We start from the raw sequence: 22,560 nt of genomic DNA, 5'->3' as shown, positions 1-22,560 counted from the left end.
AATTTTTTTTAAAGGAATAGCCTGCAAAGCGTCTATTTTAGATGCTTGTCTGCAGGTAGGATAGTAAAGATAGGGAAGGTAAACGTAAAAAATAAATCACAAACACCCAGACTAATCGAAGATAAATCTTTCTTGAATTCATTTTGCATTTGGCGGGAATCGAACCTGCAACACCAGTTTCGCAGTCGAGTTTAGTATGGTTGCTTTGTAGATGGCGGGGTTGGCTATGATCAAATTAGGTTATATCTTTAATTGACTGAACTGCCAAGTTGAAGAAAAAATTTTTTCCCCGATTCCTAAAATATTTCTGAAGGTTTTTGGTTTCAAACCATTTCTTTTTGGCCCAAAAACCCGAAAATTGTATAACTACTTGTCTGAAAATGTTCAGTAGGTTCAATTCCTAGTAGCAAGAAAGCATTATTTAAAAATACATTAACTACCCACCAGAACAATAAGAATCGGTTAGTAGTTATAAGAATTAACACGATAAAGATTAACGTAAAAATAAAATAATACTTCGAACACTCATCCCGCAAACCCTAAAACCCTTATTTGAGGTAAGTAGGTACTTACCTCATAGAAGGAAAGTACTAAAGCAAAGATAAATTAATATCGTATATTGACAGTTCTTGCCAGATTTCGTTCAATTTTGTTATTGAATGCGAATGCTTAGTGACTTTCCTTCCTTATTTCTGGCCTTCTCAATTTCTAATTTAACCGGTATTTCTAATATGAGCTGTGCAAACAAAACTAAAGCCGCGTAACGTTTTTAGACAAAATTAAATTTGAAAGAATTTTTATTGGACCCATTTGGTTTTAATATTATTATGAATTCCAGTTTCGCGGAAGATATTAAGGTTGAAGGTATGTATTTTCTCACGAAGTAACCAATACTAACAGTAAATATTTACAAAAAAATATAAAAATATATTGATGCTGTACTGAGGTGATCGATTTTCAGTGCCTAGAATCGGCAACGAGGTACAATGTTTTCTCGGTATATAATATAAAGTCTTTAGTTCTAATATAAACACATTTTTATTGAACTATGTTGTGAAGTTATTATTCTGCTAACTAATTAGTTCCACGATTTTATATTTAGCGTCAGTTATTCATACACCGAATCACTATTCTCGAATTAAGTAGAAGTGTAATTGGTAAGACCAAACAACTTAAAATTCTGGTCGAATAATATCGGGTAATTGTGAATAACATATTTGCACAAAAATTGTGACTTTTTAAGGTTATTTTGTCTGGATTTTTCACAAAAGCATTCAATGATGCGTAACTTTAGTTGAAATTTATTTTCATACTTTCAAATAGATGTTGCAACTTGATTATATATATATCAAATATATGTGAATGGGGAAGACGAAACAAATTAATGTTTAATGTTTCCAAGTGTTCGATCACGTCTTTCACTAGGGCCCAAAAAACATTATTTTATCGCTACAAAATGAACGACCAAAATCTGATGCGAGCATCGAATGTTAGGGATCTGGGCGTTAGATTTGTGAGCACCCTGACATTTCACGATCATATAGAGGCAGTCAGTAGTAATGCATTGAAAATGCTAGGATTTGTTCTGCGTACTGCCAGGGTTTTCGAAAATACCCGCGTGCTGAGAACTCTTTATAACTCCTTGGTGCGAAGTAGACTCGAGAGTGGCTCGATGATCTGGGGGCCACACGAGCTTAAGTACTCTCTTATGGTAGAGAAAGTCCAAAAGAAGTTTTTGAGGTATCTCTACATGAGAGAGTACGGCTATTATCCTTGGCTCTACCCGACCCAGTTTCTCCAGGGTATGCTTGGCTACAATAGTTTAGAGACTAGAAGGAATGCGTATTTGATTACGCATTTTTATCGATTGTTGCGCGGTATGATCGATAATCCTGAAATTATCCAGAGCATTGGTCTGTATGTTCCCGATAGTTACCTAAGACAGCGTCGGCATAGATTGTTTCAGATTCCTATACACAGGACCAACCTGCCGATGGTTATGCCTGTAGGAAGAGCTACCGCTATGTTGAACAATATCATATTGGATATTGATCTGTTCCATGTGTCCGAAGGAGTTTTCCGAAGCGAGATTCTTCTACACATTTAACAAGAGTCTTCTTGTGTAATTTTTAATTTGTTTTTTTTTTTAATGTATACGCCTTAAATGTTTGTTTGTAATGTATATATTAATTATTGAATAAATTGAATTGAATTGAATTGAATTGAATTGAATTGAATTATAGTCACTTAGATGTAGGAATGCGGGAATGTTGTAAAAACACTTTTTTTAATTGCCAAAACACTTCCAGATTTCAGCTTTGTAATTATTACTTACCTTTGTCAAAAATGTCCGCCTCCGTAGTGTAATGGTCAGCACGCTCGGCTACCGTTCTGGAGGTCCCGGGTTCGATTTCCAGAGGGGTATCTAATAAATATAAGTGAGTTTTTCACTCTAATATTTATTTAATACTACCCTGGACTGGTACCTGAAGCGGAGGGCTGATCACCTTTCCTTTGTGTGTTAATGATCAAGATAACACTGCGTTTATATGATGCAGTGCCCTATGTACCATTGGGGTGCGGATAAGGGTTCGAATTTGTCAAGAAATGGGAATAACGCAATGGTAACCAAGTTAATAAATGGTATTATATGTCGTTAGTATAAAAACCTGCTCTGGCAATTGCATAATCATTTCTTCGATCAGGTAAAATTCATCTAGTGATATTTGAGATACTGTTTTTAAAATATATATGATTTAAATCGCACATATATATATATATATATATATATATTTTATTTTTTTTTATTTTTTTTTTTTTTATTTTTTATTTTTTTCAGAGTCATAAAGTATCAAATATTCCAAGTTTTTAGATTCTATCCAATATGCTTCTTTGTGCTTTATTTACTCAAAACTTTTTTAAAGTTTTGAGAATGGGTTTTGATGGTTGACGGCTTGTTTTATTTAGATAAAAGTTACTCAAAACATTTAAAATAACTCATACTTTTTTTTCAGATGTTTCAACTGCCAAGGAGGTATAAATTTTTTTATTGTTAATAATTTATCTTTTATAATCATTTCTTCCAATACATTGAGATTATTATTAGAGATAAACCGACTAATCGCATTAGTCAGCTAAGCTGCGTAATTGCACAACTTCTGACTATTCAGCAGTTGCTGGTTTGTACGCTTTACAGAGAATCCAAAAAAAAAAGATTTCATTAACCCTTTGAATCCTGAAGCGCTCATTGTACAAGTACGCTAACCCTGAGCTCCTGAGTAATATTTGATAAAAAAATTGTATTTTACTAAAAATTAAATTTCGATCCAAAATTAATCCTCAGACAGAAAACTTATTTTCTTTTGGTTCCTAATAATTGAACACAACTTTCAGTAACAAAAGAAAAAAGTTTTTTTTTGCATTTTAATGTATAAATATAACAATAATAACGGAATATAATAATAATAGATTAAAAAAAAAACATATTCACAAGAAGTATCAATTTATCCCCCGAATTCTACTTTGAAAGTTGTTTTGATGTGTACCATACACATCAAAACAATTTTCAACAACAAAACAAGTATTCCGCCTATTAGGGTATATGTGTTACTAGCTAAAGCCGGTTTACCGGCCTCTAGGATTCAAAGGGTTAAAAGTACCTGTAATTTAACTCAAAGAAACACTCTTTACAAACAATTATCCTTCATTAGAAGGCAAACATAAAAAAATATTGGTTTATTTTTGTTGGTTTTCTTTTATATTAATATGACAGACGATTTTCTCGTGAAAATAGCCCTTTTAAAAATAGTCAGCTAAGGTGATTAGTCGGTGGGTTAATCTGCTTAAAAAAATTGGCTAACTAATCGGTAGTTGTTTAGCTGACCGAACCATTAATCGATGCGTCTCTAATCTTTAAATTTTGATTTGGAAGTGTAAAATAGCCAAGAAATAAAAAAAATTGCTAGAATTGCCAAATGATTCTTCTATCATACTTATATCATAAATACATATATGGGCATACTGTAACGATACCTGGATATCTTCAAAAGGCTGCATTTGTGGTGTGGATATGCTTTATTTTAATGTATATTATATGAATAATCGTGCAATTCTTCCAAATTTTCATTGAAATTAGCATCATACAAAGAATCACTATTTATATTATGTTACTTGTATATTAATCTGTATCATTTTGTAGGTTAAAAGTGATACCATACCTTATACTGAAACCACAATTAACTTAAGGAAACACAAAATTTTGAAAAATGGAGGTAATTATGCTTTATTTTGTACTTCTACCTACACTGGGAATTACTAAAGAGCTCCAAAAAACAAAGTGTTCATTAATCACCTTTTCGAATGTAAGGTCACTTAACTAAACTAGAATACTGCCCCGGTTCATGAGATAAGAACTAAGGCTCTCTATAATATCGCTTTATCATTTCTGGCAGCTATCCACGCTCAATAGTACGTAGGGCACAGCATTATATTGATACAGTGTTAATTGGATCGCCAACTTAATTAATGCATGGTGATCAGTACTGCTTTCCAGATTTTTGAGTCAAGCTTGTGTGATGAAAGCTGCCACTAAGGTGTACAAGTTCCCTCATATGGTTATCTTACTATGGTATATACACATACCCATTCAATAATATTCTGCAAGACCTCACTAAAGTGTCTCACTGTATTTTTGTAACTGGTTATTAGATTTTTAAATAACTTAAAATAATTTATTTAAATGTTTTGATAAACTCTTAAAAATTTGGCCAAACAGATTTAATAATATCCAATTGTACTGATTATTATCTGTGTATGTATTATACACAATGTGTAATTATCGTATTAAATATGCTTTTGAAATTGTAGATGGTGAGCCTGCATTGAAAAAGATATGCTTGAGCAATAACACTGAGACGGAGATATTAAAAAATGCCGCTCATAACAGCCCCGTTGCCGTTTTAAACAAACTGTGCCCAAATTTAAATTACAAAATTGTGTCTCAGTCTGGCCCTTCCCACTGTGCCAGATTTACTATATCTGTTCTAGTAAGTATACCGAATCACTGGCCGGATTATAAATATTGCTTTCTTTAGTAAACCACTTTAATGGACAATAATTACATGTTATTACTATTATTTAAGTACCTAGAATTGTATAGCTATATAAGGACCCTCAGTCCATTTAATCTTCACAGTAGTAAATGCCATAACAAAGCGAAACAACTGTCACAAATTGAATTTTTATGTGTTTTTAAAAATAAAATACAATTTAGTATACTTTAAAAATCAGTGTTTGATTTTATTATTTAATATGTAAATTAAAATGGAGTTTTATAAATTAAACGCAAAATCTATAAATATAAATAATACACTTTAATGGTAATTGCTCGGGAAGGAAATTTGGAGTTCAACTGCTACTAAAGAACTCATTTCAATGTTTTAATTTTATTCATTTTACTAATTTATGTTAGATCTTTTTTTCCTAGTAGTCATTTGCCAAATGTTCATTATTGGTTTAATTTTTAAGTTAAATCGCTGAATTTAAAGTCCTACATACGTTAAATAGCAAGTTAACTTTCTTCAAACTCAGGTAACATTTGACGTAATTGAGTTAAAAAAAAAAGTTGATATTTTTTCAATGTTTATTCTAAAAAAACAAAAAAATATGGCCTTAAGATGAATATTACAGTTGTATCATAAGACCTACAGATAGTGTAATGAATGATAGTAAATAAACATTTATTTCAATTTTGAATAATCAACATTTTTACTTTACCATAGAGTGCTACTTGCCGACATGAGAGACAATATTATTTTGTATTTAGAAGCATTATTAACTTTGTGTTAAATCTCATTGTTAACTTTGTGTTAGTAAAAATGTTATTTTCCAGCTTGGATTTTGGTCAAAAGTGCAATAACGTAATGTAAGTGGTCAACTCATAATACATTAAATTTTCTTGAATTTTCAGGTAAATGGTAATAATTATTCAGGGACTGGATCGAGTAAGAAGTCTGCCAAGGCTGCGGCGGCCATAAAGGCTCTTGCTGCTCTACAACATCCTTTACCCCCTTCAGAAACTCCCCTTGATTTTACTACTGACGATGACGTTTCTTCCACCTCTCTACCTAAAGAAGTTAACCCAGGTAAAATGTTTTTTTAGTATGTATGTTCTTTTCTGTTGCCAGATGCAAATATGACAAGTAAAAAATTAAACTTTTTTTTCTTGTCAAACCTTTCTTGTACTGATCATTAAAAAATTACACGTGATCCAAAGGGGGGTACCAAAAGACCCCAGTTCATATATGTATGGAAATCGAAGTACGCAGCTTGCAGCAAGTACCAACTCGCCGCCAGCTGAGTCATAGATGCCTCGTCTGTTCCAACGCGCAGTCTAATGCCGACTGACGGCGGCGGCCATCTGATAAGCGAGAGGCTGGAAATCGGATGAAACGAAAGTCGACTAGTCTAGTTAGTCTAGTCTCGCTCTCTCATTATGGTAATACCACATTTATTAGAGTGAAAGAAATAACATGTCCCTAGCAGACAAAAAATGACCCTGCTGATAAATAAGTATATAGACCTCACGGCACTGACTGATAGTGCCTTTTTTCAAAAACAATATTTTAAAACGATTTGAAATTATAAAAATAAAATAAGAAAATTTTTCCTTAATATTATTTTTAAGATGTATGTTAAGAAAATATGAAGTAAGTAGCTCGTATAATGCTAAATATATGGGGGCTTTTAATCCCGCTGTTAGATCCGGCTAGATTCATATAGCATATAATGAACATAAATTTTAATGACAGATTTCAGTACTCATATTAATGTCTCATATTGATTTAGTCTTAGAGTACTCATATCAATGTCTCATTTTTGATTCTTATTTCAGATCCAATTACCAATGATTCCAATGTGAAAAATGAAACTGAAATTTTGCCTCCAATAGTACTAACTAAGCCATCGACCCCGATAGTTGCAAAAAGTCCCGTCAATGTAATATATGAATCTTTTCCCGATGCGATTTTTCACTGTAAATCTATAGAATTTGGAACAGACTCCTCCAATAGACGGTACAGAGTTATTTGCGAGATACGAGGTCAACAATTCGAAGGACATGGTGAGCTTTCAGACACACTGTATATACAATACATAATGAATAAGATGCAAACTTACACATATGTAACTACTTATATTTCTGTATCGATTGTTTAAGGATCGAGTAAGAAAAGTGCAAAACTTGGTGCTTCCAAATCGGCCATAGCGGCGCTTTTTCTAAATCCTAATACACCAAAGATCGCAGAGAACAACATTCCTAAGCTGTCGGTAGATTTATTTTCTGTTATTTCTTCCGCACTGCCTCAAACTTTGGCTGATGAGATTTCAAAGTAAGATAAGCTGAAATTATATTTCCATCACAAATCAAATACATAAAAATGAAGTAAACAATATTGTGAAAGCTTATATTTTTCTTTGAATTTGGTTTCAGATTGGTAATTAATCAATTTAATGACTTAATGAAGTCGGATCCGATTCACATAAGGCGAAAGGTTTTAGCTGGTATTGTGATGACATATGGAACCGATAATCAAAATATTGAAGTAAGGATTCAAATATTATTATCATGATGTAATACATAATGCGTTACTCCGCCTCCGTAGTTTAATGGTCAGTACACTCGGCTACCGTACTGGAGGTTCCGGGTTCGATTCCCAGGGGGGGGGATCAAATAAATGAAAGTGATTTTTTACTCTAATATTTATTCAATATTACCTTGGACTGGTTGGATACCTGAATCAGAAGGGCCGATCACCTTTCCTTAATTTAATAATGATTAAGATAATACTGCATTTTTATGATGCAGTGCCCTATGCACCACCGGGTGCGGATAAGGGTTTGAAGAAGAATACATATTTCATTATATCTTAGACATATTTATAGATTACCAAATAACCAGTTGAACAAAATGATTGAAACCAATAAATGTATTCGGTGGAAAATATAAACTAATGATGCTTATCGTTTCATTATATTCTGCAAAGGTAATAGCTGTAAGTAGCGGAACAAAGTGCGTATCGGGAGATCGTCTTTCTACAAGTGGATTAGCAGTTAATGATTGCCACGCTGAGGTTATTTCCAGAAGATGCTTTCAGGATTTTCTATACGGATGCCTTCTAGAACTAGCTGATTCTCCTAGTAAGTATATAAGCTCACATACACATTTTACTGTGATATGTAATACCAATTTAATATTTATTTTTCACCCAGATGATGTAGTGGATAACAAAAATCCACTAAGAAAATGTCCAGGAGGAGGTTATGAGGTCCGTGAAACTTACAAATTCCATCTGTACATCAGCACGGCTCCTTGTGGAGATGCTCGGATATTCTCACCACATGAAGAGGCTTGCTTACCACCGGATAGACATCCTAACAGGTACAATAATTTATATCAGCCGGTTGATCCTGGACTATCTGAAGGTGTTTTAAATACTACATTTTGTATGTGAGTAAAGTACTCATTAGGCTGTATCCTTCAGACACAAAGATGTTTTACAAAAATACATTTGTAAATACGTATGTGTATATTGAATTACCAATAATTAGTATGTAATACATTTGAAAATAATAATTGGTCTACTGCGAAACTGGTAATTTTTGCCTATTGCAAAATGAATTCAATGAATCCAATGAAGCCAAGCTAGCGGTTCACAACGGCGTGCTGGTACCGACACTAATGTGTGGAAGCGAAACATGGAACTGGCGAAGGAAGGAGGAAAGCAGAAAGAACGCTGTTGAAATGCGCTCCCTCTGACGAATGTGTGGAAAATCATTGTATGACAGAATTAAAAAGAAGATATAAGAAAGGAATGTAAGACTGAACAAGGAATAGTTGGAAAGATTAGGAAGAGTTCTTTACGGTGTATGGACATGTGGAGCGAAAGGATAACGAGAGAATGACTAAGAAAATATATGTGGCGAATGTGAGCAGGAAAACAGAACGAGGATGACCGAAAAAGACTTGGCACGATCAGATCAATCAGAACCTAAAATCTGGTGGTGTCCAAAGTCTGCGTAATCGGAGGGCATGTATAACTAGATGTATGGATGTGAAGGAGGCGAAGAGTGTATGTCAGGACAGAAGAGTGTTGCGTTCCATCCTTTCTGCCTACCCCTGCAGCGAAACGGTGTGATGGTAGTAGTAGTAGTAGTATCAAAGTGAATCCAAGGAATACTTATTTGCAAATAGTCTTGGTGTTTCTTATGTACTTTTCATATTTTCCGTACCTAATCTTACCTGCAAAGAATCTTGCCTGTTATTATTATAAACAAATATAAAATACTATTCATAAATATGTAACTTTATCATTCTCTATTCGCAGGCAAGCCAGAGGACAACTACGAACAAAAATTGAGTCCGGGGAAGGAACTATTCCTGTCAAGAGCAGCGAGGGGATACAAACTTGGGATGGTGTTTTACTGGTTTGTACATATTATGCTTATACTTGATTGGACTGAATTAATGTTTATTAGATTGTACTATAATTTTTACTTAATTATACTACATATAATATATCATGGGTGTACTGACAAAAAACGTTAACTTGAAAATATGTAATTTTGACTTAATGATGTAAATTATAAAATTTTCAACATTCTATAAACTGGCCAAATACACTAAGTTCTTTGAAATGTCATATTTACGTGGTTTTAAAAGTAAATTCAACTTTATGTTTAATAGCGGGTATTTTATTCTGGTTAAATGTTTTAAATAACAGTGATTTTTAAAAGAGGGATTTTAGAGTTAAAGTTTTTTGCCAGTAACCCATGATATATTTAATTGAACTTTGTATATGTACTAGATTTTGGTTGTTTGATTATTGATACAATGAAAATTTACAATCTTTAGAATATACTCCTAGTGATTCAGCTTCAGCACTGTATCAGCAACGATTTAACTGAGCCATTGCGATTTTTAGTTTTATAAAGCAATACATATTTAACAGGATTGTATGCCTCTCCTTCCAATAAACTAGTGAACAGCATGCAATATATGGTCAACGCCTCTCCTTCCGACAAATTAGTTTTTACACATCAATTGAAAAATTCACACTAAGACCTCACTTTGCGTCGTTGATACGTTCCAAAATATCGCGACGCAAATTGAAACAACGCAAAGTGAATTGCTATATTCATATTGAAATCATATTGACATCAAAGATAGCGAAAATGAGTCTTAATTTAGTAACGACGCAACTTGGAACATAAAGTGAAACGACGCAAAGCGAGGTCTGAGTGTATTGCGACTTCATATACACAATATAGTGTACTCGGTGATAGTATGACAATAATGTGATGTATTATTTTGTAGGGAGAACGCCTATTGACAATGTCCTGTTCAGACAAGGTGTGCCGGTGGAACGTTCTGGGAGTGCAGGGCTCACTTCTCTCCATATTCCTGCGCCCGATTTACTTCCACAGTATAGTTCTCGGTTCTCTACTGCATCCACATCATCTATACCGGTGAGTTTTTATCAATAATATTTCACATCAAATAAAACAACATTAAAAAAAATATCTTTATTCGGTTTCTTTGTCAACATTTTGATAAAACATGTAAGGTGCAATAGCTGTTGTCTTCACATAGAACTTTCCATAAGCCCTGAAAACAAATTGATTTAAGGCCCAAAATATTGTAAATCGCAATTCTTTTCCTTAAACCCAGGTAAAAATTTACATAATTGAATTTTTTTCGTAAAACCCTTTTTTTGTATTGAAAAAATGAGTTTTTCTTCAAAATAAATATAGGTTTTAAAAAGAAAAGAGTTATTGAAAGGTAAGGAGTTTTTGAATGCTCGAGATCTAGGCCTTAAGATGTTTTTTGTTATTTTTTTTTAATTTTTGGCACACTATTATTGGTTAGTATAAATAGTTAAAGCTCAGGGAGTAAAAAAATAATCCGATTAAAATTTTCAAGATCTTTACCTGTGGTTGGCTCCAAAACCCATATACGTATGAATTTCCTCCCGACCTTTTTGTAATTTACATGTTTTAGTGTCTCGAGTGCACTGGGTACTCGGATATGCCGATGGGTTTATCACTGACTGGCAGTAAAGTTGATATGAACGCCAGTGACTGCAGAAAACTGAAAATAGTACATTTTGTTGTGAAAATTCAAATTTTAATTATTGAAATATGTGTCGCATTTATTTGGCAGGGCCAGCTATGTCGGTACGAATTTGATATCTGAACCTTATTTTTACACACAGGTTATATTTGAAAAAAAAAATGTTTTTATATTTTATATTTATTTTAAGTTAGACCTCACTTTAAAATTACTGGTCAAAGTTTTCCTTAATTTAGTTGTGAAGTTTTTTTTTTCATTTGCAAGTATTTTTGTGCAAAAATATTTTCAAATAAGACTAATAATTCATATTAGTACAGTCTTTTGGTTTATTCATATGCGAACTATATATTGAGTTTGTTTAGTGCTTTAGTTTTAGCAAGCTTATCACTAAAGCACTCGGGTCGATATTGCTGTCAGAATCGAATTCCAGCCTTATACAAAACTAACCTTCGCTTCATGCTTTAAGTGTTATAGTAATACATATCTTGTAGGCATAGAGATGCGGTTTTCTGAATATTCACATCACAAAAATAACCCTAATAGCACTGTTCATAAATTCCAAAATAGCTCATCGACTACAAAGGATGACAAAATACTTAAGTTTACGTTTCGTTGGTAAATATTAAGACAGCCTCAGCACTGCCCTTGAGTTTTTAATGTGTACTTTGTTTTGTACCATTTATACCTCTCAAGTGAAATACCTACACGTTTCAAACAGTATTCCTTCTTAACACATTTCAGAAGGGTATTTTTTATACCTGCGGACCTTTGGCGACAGGATTTAATAATAATGTACATACAGTTAAGACCTTAACAAAGAGATTGGAATATAAAATTCATATAAAAACATTGGATAATTCCTTCTTTTATGCCTTTGAAATGTGGCTGGCGTAAAAGGTAAAAATACCCTTCGCGTCGTTACGCATCAATTGAACAAATGTGTAGAAATACCTTTCCCATCGCACGCCCCTGCTTTTTAATGTACTTCTAATCTAGTTTAGCTATTGCAAGTGATTTTTTCAATTAAAAAAGAAATATATGTGTAATGATTTTGCTGTATATACCGTATCTAATTCATACTGAAAAGTATCGGTTTATTCCTAAAGTATTTATTCATAATTCTGATTAATACTTACATTTCTCAAAAAGCATTTTCCTTGGCAGCACAGCTTTCAACTCACATCCTGGTTGGGGGCTTTTTCCACCATTGACATAATAATCTGCATGTCCCATAGCTTCTGAAATACCTATTTGAACAGTAAACAGTATAAATATTTCATCATTCTGGCTACTCAGTAGATTCATATATAAAATTAGTTTTAAAATAATTAATTACTGATATTATGATTAAAATATTAAATTCAAAAAAACATTTTTGATGGTTTATAATGGACCATAAAACATTGAATATTATACCAAATATTATGAGTTTTATTATATTTTAGATGATTCAATAATATTATCAATAAAATAGTCTAAGGGGTGTATAATTTTTTTTTAAATAGTATAATTATACAATTTTACAAAAATTCATAATTTCATTTTGAATAAGATTGTAAACAGGAATATTCTAAAAGAAGAAATATCCTTATGAAAGAAGATGGATAATACTACTAGTGACCCTTATCCGCACCCAATGGTGCATAAGGCACTGCATTTTATCAATGCAAAGGTACCAGTCCAGGGTAGTATTAAATAAATATTTGAGTGAAAAAATACTTTATGAAAACTTTATGAATATTTATTTTGACTCTGCTGGGAATCGAATCTGAGACCACCAGCATGGTAGTCAAATGTGGTAATTACTACACTATGGAGGCAGAAAAAATGAGATGGATAATATTCGAGAATATATCAACCCTTCCTGCATATATTATTGTAAAATACAAATTGAATTTTTTTTGTGCTCAGAGTACAAAGTATCAAACATCGAAAATATTTAGAATGAAATGAATTTATTTAAGGGTTATTACTACAAACCAGACAGTTAACTTTATTTTTTAAATAAGTTTTTATTTTTATTTTTGGAATGAATTACAATATGTATTTGATTGTAACACCCGTTTATCGATATCAATAAAACCAATCTCAAGATGGCAATAAGCGGATTCCACTGTAATAAAAATAAAGTTATGGTTCATACAGTGGGGAGTGCAGTGCGTATATATTACCAAAAATGCCCGCATCAGTGTGGATTATGTCCACGAAGTGTGCGTCGCTCCGGTCCAGGCGGTGCGAGAGGGGCAGGCCGGGGAAGAGGGGCAGCGCGGGGTCCAGGCCCGTGATGCGCGCCGGGCGGTGTCGCGCTGCGCCACCCGCCACGCCCGCCTCCTGCGCCCCCAGGCTCATCCCCACCAAGTGCAGCATGCCCGGATCTAGTCCTCTTGTGCAATTGTTGACCCGCCATTATTCATTCGTTTGCATTAAAATAAGTTGGCACACATTTTCAATCAATTATGCGAGCAGTTTCTTCCTTAAACTATACTAAGAAAGTTTTAGAATATCGTCATTTGGGATATAATATGATGTTTATCGAAATCTATTCATTCATATGATGTCTAAGCTGGACAAAATTTGGAAAGACCGGGGTGGTAACAACACCAAGATAAAGCTTTAATAAAGATCAAGTCAAGAAAAGTCAAGAGTCTGATCCACTCCATGACGATGCTGCTGAAACATGGACCATAAAAGCAGTAGAAAGGAGAGAAATTGACACAATTGAAATGTGGTATTGGAAGCGTATGCTCCGAATTCCGTATGCTGCATGGACAGCTAGACGCACCTACGAGTCTATTCGTCAGGAGTTACACTTGGATGGCTTGATTTGGGCCAATGTCTGTACAAGTTCTTCAATGAGGCAATGAAAATAGTCTGGAATGACTGATTGTGATTGGTACCCTGGAAGGGAAGAGAGGGAGAGGAAGATGGACCGATCAAGTTAAGACAGCAGCAGGCACCTTGGTGGTTGGAGCGCTACATGCAGCGCAGTCAACGGATAGCTGAAGAATATTCATTGCTTCAACAAGGGTCACAACCCTCAGTAATAAAAACTAAGACTGAGAAGAAGAATTAATATCAATTGTTTGATTTGCTCATTCGCTTACATAGGGGAGGGTGGGGCTAGTGCGAATCCTTTTACTTGAATGTGTCAAAATCATGGTTATAATTTATTTAAAAGACTAAAATTTCGCAGAAATGTACTTTAACTTCCTATTTTATATGTACTATTATGAAAATACATTTGAAAAATAAATAACAAACATTGCTCTTGCTAATGTGATTTAAATTTATCGAGATTTGTGTAGACAATGATAAATTGATTACAAAAAACATTCCTTATGACTATTAAAATATATACAAAAGAAGCTGAAGGATATCATTTAGTCGTGCATAACTATTGACGAGGAATATTCTGTTTTATCAGAATAGAATGAGAGCAATGTGATAGATATTAGTTTTAGCATTGTATCTTTAACAGATTTTTATCCCCTAGTATCCTAACTTATTCAATGTCTTTTTTTTATCAATTTGCTTATCTTTTGGTCATTAGTTTATAAGAGCGAATCACCCGAACCTTTTCTTACCTGTCATATAAATAGTTAATAAATTGTGCTGAGTATAGTCCTATGAGCCACGTATTTCTCACGGCAGCCGGATACCACGGTCCGGCTGATAATCGGATCGAGGAGATAATTATCAGATTATGGTCACCTCTTATGCTGTACGCTGAAAAGTATGTATATCAACAATAGCTGCATAATTATTCTGTGAAACTGGCATATGAAAGTAATTTATATTCTTATTTGAGGACATTGATGAATTTTTTTTTATAAAATAGAATTTCTTTTAAGAAATACGGTGAATTTGAATAATTATGAAGTTTCTATTAGATATTTAATTTACCTTGCTTCATCATGTTACTGCTTGTGGATTCAGAACTTTCAAAGAATCCATGATAAAATATTGTTGTCGGTTTTCTAAAATCTATATGAGATTCTTTTAGTGATTTATCGTCTCCTAGCCAGAGTCTTTCTGCCACCAGAGGATTGTATCTGGGAAAAAATATGCATGTCTATGAACTTTTTACTATTGGAAAAGCATTTCCATTGACCATGAATGATATATTTATAAAATTAATTTGTTCAAATGTGTAAAAAATTGTATTACCGTTAATCAAATTTCTTTTATGTATAACTATTAAATACTTTTATTTTTAAACTTATTGATATTTATAGTAGGAAGAAATGAATGGAATGTTTTTAACACTAGTGCAATAATAAAAATTGTATAATATTTTAAAATCGAATTTTGTAGATAAATCATTCATAAGAGTTTATAGTAAAACAAATATCTGTGAAAATACTATGTTGTTTGTACCCCTCAACAAATGCACCCAAGTGGGATTTTTTTTATTTTGAATGAATGTTTTTACTATTAATCGAACAATGGTTAGTTTAGTTAATGGTCATGTTAGGTTAGACTTAATGTCCACGTTTTCTGCCCCTATAGTATGTATAGTGGCTAGCACATTTGACTACTGCGCATGAAATTTTGGATTTGATTCTGACTTTTTTAACATGAGAAAAAGAGTGTTTTCACTTTAATCATTCAATATGCCATACCAAACTTGCATCTGAAGCACAACACCGATCACTATGACTTGATTAATGAACACTGTATAAAATCAGTCCAATGCCTTATGCTTTGCAATGTGCATAAGCGAAATGGTGTGAGAATGGGAAATCGAATCCCAGATCTCAGATCTGAAGTTTTTGACGCTACCACCGGTCTATGACCCGATTTGTTAATCTTATCTTTTGATACTCACTTTGTGTATAGATCGAACGTGATGTCTTTACTAAGGTCATGGTGTGGACACTTGGCTGCATCCACTGGGTAAAGTTGCAAATATGCATCCTCATACCTCACTCCCGGAGGACCTGTTCCGTGAAATACTTACAAATTAGTACAAAAATGGCAATATTTATCAGCGCGTTACTAGGAATGATATTATCTACCGGTAAATGGGTAAAAATATGAAGTTTATACCCGTTTTAGTAATTAAGAAGGTGTCAAAAAGTGAATATGTTCATTATTTTATGATATAAAATATGAGTAGCAATAACAATATTATAGTCAGTATTATATCAGGTGAACTATAGAAATTTTGTCACAAAACACACAAACTATAAATACTTTGTAACTCATCATTAGCAAAATAGAAGGGGTCAAACTTCTCATAGTAGTCATAATCTTGTCAAGGAGGTGCAAGATGATACATTTGAATAACTGACTTGAGCCCGAAACTCAATTTTCGTAATGGTCCGTCAGATACTCCAGTGAAAAAAATCCTCAAATTTTAAGTACAAACCAACACAGAAATGTACCCATGGGGTAGAAGAGTTTGAGCGTTTTAACGCTTTTTGTGTTGCATATATTAATCTCACTGCCTTTTTACGAAAAATTGCAGATTTAAAATTTAATACTGGTCTCCGTCAGATTTGGTCCGAGTAGAAAGGGATTGACATCTTAATGATACATTTTTGTAAACTTTTTTGTTTTTGTTTTAACATTTTATTATACTCTGCGGTTGCAGTACTAGCAGACGGTAGACAATTGGCGATAGTCGACTGTTTTTTTGTTGGTTAGAAAATTATTTTGGTAATCAAGTAATGAAATTTTTTCATATTTACAAGGTAAACTAGTAATTTATGCCCTAGGATGCGCAGTTTTTTAAGAATTTATTTATTAACTAAAGACTACTAATGATTTCTACCAATGAATGCATTGTTGTTAAATAAATTAAAATAACAACTGATGTTTATTATTTCTTCAGACTAAATAGTTACCTAGTTATTGACTAAATACAAAAATATCACTAGAATTATAAATTGTATTTGTATTTATTTCCAATTAAGTTACATTCATCCAAATGCACAGAGTAGTTGATGTATATGATATGTAATTGCAATGTTTGTTGTATTGTAATATGATAATTATGCATTACGTGAAGCATGAAGAATAATGAGTTCACAGTTGAGCAATTTGTGTTCAAAAAAAAAAAGTTTTTCCCAGCTCTGAAACTATCTGTGTGAACTTAAATCACCATTTCACCTCTGGTGCACTAGAAAAATCACCATATAAACGACGATGTTTTATAAATTCAGATATTGTGTATTATTTAAGCAGATAATACTATTTATTGATTTAGCGTTTAATTTGTAGAACTCCATTTCAATTTATTGATTAATTTTTATATCAAACACAGTTTTTTTGAGTCTACTAAGTTGTATTTTATTTAAAACATATAAAATTAATATTGTGACAAATGTTCCTAGTTATGGCATTTTCAAAACTCGTTTGTGTTTTCAATAAAATACAACTTAGTATACTGAAAAAATCTGTGTTTGATTTAAAAATTAATTCATAAAATACAGATAATACTAGTTACTGCATTCCGAAAAACCGTTTGTAAAAACAATCGACAGCCTATGATAAAATTTTGAAATAACATAAGTAAAAAAGTTTACATCAATGTATCACAGATATTTTTACTTGCATCACGTCTAACTGTGAACAGTTTTGAATGTAAAAAGGTAACCCCGTAAGGTCCACCTTCGTAGTGTAGTGGTTAAAGGATTTGGCTGTCGTGCTGGAGGTCCCAGGTTCGTTTCTAGGGGGGTCAACTTTTATAAAGGTCATTATTTAATGTCACCAAGGACTTATTTGGAGCGCAGGACTGATCAATTTGTTTTCATGTAATAAGCGATCAAAGTAAAACTGGTTCCATCCAATGAATTGTCCTATGCACCATTGAGTTCGGAAAAGGTTTTTTTTTTTTTTTTAAAACATATTACATACATACATACTTAAGTCACATATATATTATTTCCAATAAGTAATTTCCATTGCTCATTTTGGGACATGGGATTAAGGTTAACAAGACTGGTTAACAAAATAAGTAGAAAAAGGTACCAAGATCAAAAGTGAACTAAACAGAGAGTATGAAAACACTTCTTGTGAGTACATTTCTGTGAAAACACATGAAATCAGTGGAACAATAATATTATGGCTCCATAGGATACTTAATTCATATTTCGAAATTTTTTTGTGAAATAAGGTCAGATTAAAATTTTGGTGATTATTATTTATTACTTTCGATAGCTTAAAAATAATATTTGGCGTTTATTCAATTATTTAACTGATGATTCTGTTTTTTTTTTATTAAAAGCCTTCACTGAACAGTTTTACTTTAAATTGCAGTACAAAGTTCGAATGTTGCGAATACCAGTTTTTAATCTGATATTTCATTACTCACTGTTTAAAAAAAGTTATAAACACTTAAAACGAATGTCACGCAAAACTATAAAAATAGGTAATTTCATTTCAGAATATTTTTCATTCAATCACAGCGAACGTATCACGGTCCAAATGCATTTTATTGCCTCGTGATTGAATATGTGAAATATTTATGCTTACATCATTAAAAAAGATGCATATTTTAATATCAAAATTCATTGGAAAATGCAATTACCATTTCATAAATAATAGCTGCTTACTCTCGGACATTTTCTCTGCATTTTCCAATCTTTTGCAGACATATCCTGCATTTATACAGTTACAAGTTTGTCATTACCTAATTTCCGAACGACTACAAAATTCACATGGCCTATACGCCTATACACATCGCGTACCATATTACTACATGGATGTACTGGCGTATAATAAAATAATATACGTATAACCTCTCACCGAAATAATTTACCGGTTTCAAGACGTACCCGTCTCTTCGTCAGGACAATCGCTACACTGGCATGTAAGCGGCACGATTCACACGCTTACACCTATAGAAAACATTTTCTCGAAATGTCTGACAGCAAAATCATGGTAAAAAAATATAAAAAAATAGCCAACCATCACGCCGCTTCTCCGCAGGGGTAGGCAGAGAGAATAGAACGCCACACCAATATGTTTTTGCACACAATCTTCGCCTCCTCCACATTCATACATCTTTTCATACATACACGCCGATTATTCCGAATTCTGACCTGACCAAGTACTTGAAATACTTGATCATCCTAAGGTTTCCTCGGTCTTCCTCTGCTTCAACCATTCGCCTCGTAAATTTACTATTCTTTCTTCACAAATTCGATTCACAAAAATAATGCTTTGAATATTAATAAAACGATTAAGGTTGTATTCCGTTACCAATATTCCAAGAATGCGTAACTCATTTTTACTAGTTAAAGGGATAAAAACAACTTTTTACGATATTTTTTTATCGCGGCAAATATTAATGATTCTTTTTAAATATTTTAAAGGAAAACTTTCCTTTTACTAAGAAAAAATTGTCAAAAAGGCGTTCTTGTAATATTGGCAATTATTGTAAAGTATACACGTAATCCTTTCTTGAATGTTTTTCGCAGATACTTTGTGGCATATTTTACAAACTTTATAAAATAAAACATTTTTTTTTGTATATTAAAAGCATTGTTTACTTGTGGTATAGTAATATAACACACTCCTACTACTATAATACTCTATTTACACATGTTCAACCACGATAAAAAATGTACCAATAAAAAAGTGGTTAAAAACAAAGTAACTTTATTTGATAAAGTATAATTGTAATTGTATAATACAAAAATAATGTAATAAATGTAAAGTAGGTAGGATACTCACCGGGCAACAACGCTAGTAGGCAGGCTATAGCGTAGGGTGAAAGTGCCATCTCTGATACTAAAGTTCATCAATTATGCACTAAATAACTTGCAAACTTTTACTGTAACGTCATGTACCTCATAGTGTTAATTTACTCAAACATTTTTCATCAAATCGAGAAAAAAATCCTATATCTCCAATGCGTTTAGATTGTAATTGTCTACATATAATAAGCCAAGGGATTTCTAATTGTGATTTCAGTTCTCTGTCAATTTTTTAAGTGCTCTAAATAAAATAAAATGTTGTTTTTCGACATCTCAACATAGATGAAGAAGAATATGGAAGTCTGGGCATTTACGGGGGTTACGACCGTCATAGGCTGGTTTAAGTGATCACTTTACACACGTGTATCATTCACCAATTCTTCCCATGATTAACAACCACACTACTCAAATTCTCGGAAGTTCTATGTATATAATATATATGATCCAATTTCGAAACATTGTACAAGAATCATTAGAATTTTCACGAGAGACGTCTATTGGTGAGATGAAGGAATTGTAATTCTTGTAAAAATTATTAAAGGTGGCATATAACAAAAAAAAGATTAATGAATTTATATTACAATGTTTTGAAATTGGATCATATATAGAATTTGATTAGTGTGGTTGTCAATCATGAGTAGTATTGGTGAATGTTACACGTGTGTAAAGTGATCACTTAAACCAGCCTATGACGGTCGTAAGCCCCGTATATTTCTAGACTTCCATCTTCTTCTTTATCTATGTTGAGATGTCAAAAAATAATATGCGAAATAACTCATATAATTGGAGATAATCCAGATTTGTGAACAAGTATTTGGACACACTCAAAATGTTGTTAAAATAAAATGTTTTTATAAAATCATACACCTTAACAATTTAATTTACAGACACGTTAATGTGTGTGCGTGTATAGAATGTTATAACACAATTAATGTGACATAAGTGTGTCATAAGTGTAATATGCCAGTGCCAACCAGTGATAATAATTTGTTTATAAATAAGTATATAGTCAATAAGAAGAACCCAATATTATTATCTTGTAATGATTGATGAATTCTTGTAAAAATTAATAAAAGCGGTATTTAAAAAAGGTTGATGAATTAATATCGTTGTCATTATTTGTTAGTACGTTTGGCTACCGTCCCGGAGGTTCGATTCCCATGGGGTTAAAATAAATGTAAAATTTTCACTGTAATAATTATTTATTTAATATCACTGGTACTTGAAGCGCAAGACTCATCACATTGGCACTTCATAATTAACGATTAAGACGTAATTAATACTACGTCGATGTGCTGCAGTGCTCTATGCTTCATTGGGTGCGAATAAAAGTTAGGATTTTTTTCTTGGGTGCCAAATTAAGTTTTTTTCTCTCAATATTATAAAATAAATTTATTTTTTTATCATTTATATTTCTAAACGACAAAATGCAGTTATTGCATTAAGTTGGGTGTACGATATATTGTGCGCGAAAATCACCGCACGCCACTGAGTATTATTATCTGTGAACTTTTCTTTTATTATATTTGATCAAATTCTTCGAAAAAATCTTAATTTACGCTTTAGGATATTTTAACTATCTATCACTTTTAAAGTTTTATCGCATTTGAATAGATAAATACCCTCGTTAAATGCACTCACTGATTTTTTTGTCAAACAGTATTTAAAAACAAACAAACACGAAAAGCACATTAATTTGTAAATGACTCGTTTTACAATGCGCTGTGATTATTTTACGTTCACTATCAGAGTATATGGTATACGTTTTCCTTTATCACTTTAGTTCTATTTACCCCTACCTTACTCCGGTTGCATCATCAGCCCCCACCCTTCGCGTATTTGTAACGAATCGCGTACCCTAGACCTCCGCATTTTCCGTGTAATTTTCTCGCTACGATACGAAACACTTCACATCCCCCGTATTTTCACAAATAAAATATGCGTATCGACCTTTCTCTTGTATGTTTTATTTGTCGTAATTACCTACGTAATAGGCAGTTCTGCCGGCGAGGAATCGTGAAATCAACTTGACCCGATGACATAGATGCCGAACATCGATATGTTGTGTTATATATCCGCCTAGGTATAAAAAAATGTATAACACGTTGTCGAACCGGTGTCATATAACAAATAGGCCTAATCGCGTCGAAGTGTTCGCGAAAACTGTCGCCGTTACCATTTTTTTGAACGTGACGCGAAAGCTTTAATCGTATTGAGAAACCGGTGATGAAACTAATCATCGTTTTAACATTCTGGTCGATTTATTGGCGGTAACAGCTGTTTCGTCCTATGAGGTCATTGTCAAACCATTGCCCCGTGGAATCTTAATTAATTTTATGTCACCATCATCATATTAGTATGTTACTTTATGACAATGACGATTCGTATGATTTTCCATTGATGGGATGGAATATATTATCGCGTTAATTTTTTTTTTACCTTTTTTCTCAAATTAAAAATGTGTTAGAACCTTTCAAATAAAATTATTTAACTTACATTTGAATCATTTGTATAGATTGCAGTCAGTATATCGTGGGAAATAAAATACACTTTTTGCAGAATATAAAAATCACATAAATCTCCCTATCTTTATAAATTGATTACTGTACATCGTACAGAGTGGTCAGTCTTGGTCAAATAAAATAAAAGTGGAAAAAAAACTATATAGTTGTTATTTTATTATAAATGTGTTTTTAACAGTAGAATTTGATCAGATCGATTGATAAA

At 32.6% G+C, this 22,560-nt stretch overlaps 2 protein-coding genes across 2 annotated transcripts in view; one reads left to right on the top strand and one right to left on the bottom strand.

Annotated features, from left to right (window-relative positions):
• Window positions 1–647: 647 nt before the first annotated feature.
• The window catches only part of Adar (Adenosine deaminase acting on RNA), a 30,899-nt gene continuing 8,986 nt past the window's right edge, over window positions 648–22,560 (top strand). The window contains exons 1-12 of the mRNA XM_088257693.1: window positions 648–864; window positions 3,015–3,034; window positions 4,199–4,271; window positions 4,867–5,045; window positions 5,969–6,143; window positions 6,893–7,120; window positions 7,217–7,388; window positions 7,490–7,601; window positions 8,043–8,196; window positions 8,269–8,437; window positions 9,384–9,483; window positions 10,373–10,524. Of these exons, the coding sequence (XP_088113819.1) occupies window positions 828–864; window positions 3,015–3,034; window positions 4,199–4,271; window positions 4,867–5,045; window positions 5,969–6,143; window positions 6,893–7,120; window positions 7,217–7,388; window positions 7,490–7,601; window positions 8,043–8,196; window positions 8,269–8,437; window positions 9,384–9,483; window positions 10,373–10,524 (1,571 nt within the window). The 5' untranslated portion in view covers window positions 648–827. The remainder of the gene's footprint in view (window positions 865–3,014; window positions 3,035–4,198; window positions 4,272–4,866; window positions 5,046–5,968; window positions 6,144–6,892; window positions 7,121–7,216; window positions 7,389–7,489; window positions 7,602–8,042; window positions 8,197–8,268; window positions 8,438–9,383; window positions 9,484–10,372; window positions 10,525–22,560) is intronic.
• Window positions 12,254–19,859, bottom strand: LOC148310886 (pancreatic lipase-related protein 2-like). The gene is made up of 6 exons (XM_088257718.1): window positions 19,811–19,859; window positions 15,957–16,068; window positions 15,032–15,180; window positions 14,713–14,854; window positions 13,300–13,511; window positions 12,254–12,375 (listed from the first exon to the last, which is right to left on the bottom strand). The coding sequence occupies exons 1-6, from the start codon at window positions 19,857–19,859 to the stop codon at window positions 12,254–12,256; spliced, it is 786 nt and encodes a 261-aa protein (XP_088113844.1).

Source organism: Brachycentrus maculatus, unplaced genomic scaffold (genome assembly GCF_059751285.1).
Source record: "Brachycentrus maculatus isolate JH-2025_06_01 unplaced genomic scaffold, ASM5975128v1 h1tg000086l, whole genome shotgun sequence".
Classification (NCBI taxonomy): domain Eukaryota; kingdom Metazoa; phylum Arthropoda; class Insecta; order Trichoptera; family Brachycentridae; genus Brachycentrus; species Brachycentrus maculatus.
Note: the sequence above shows the minus strand (reverse complement) of the source record. Positions and strands in the feature narration are given on the sequence as shown.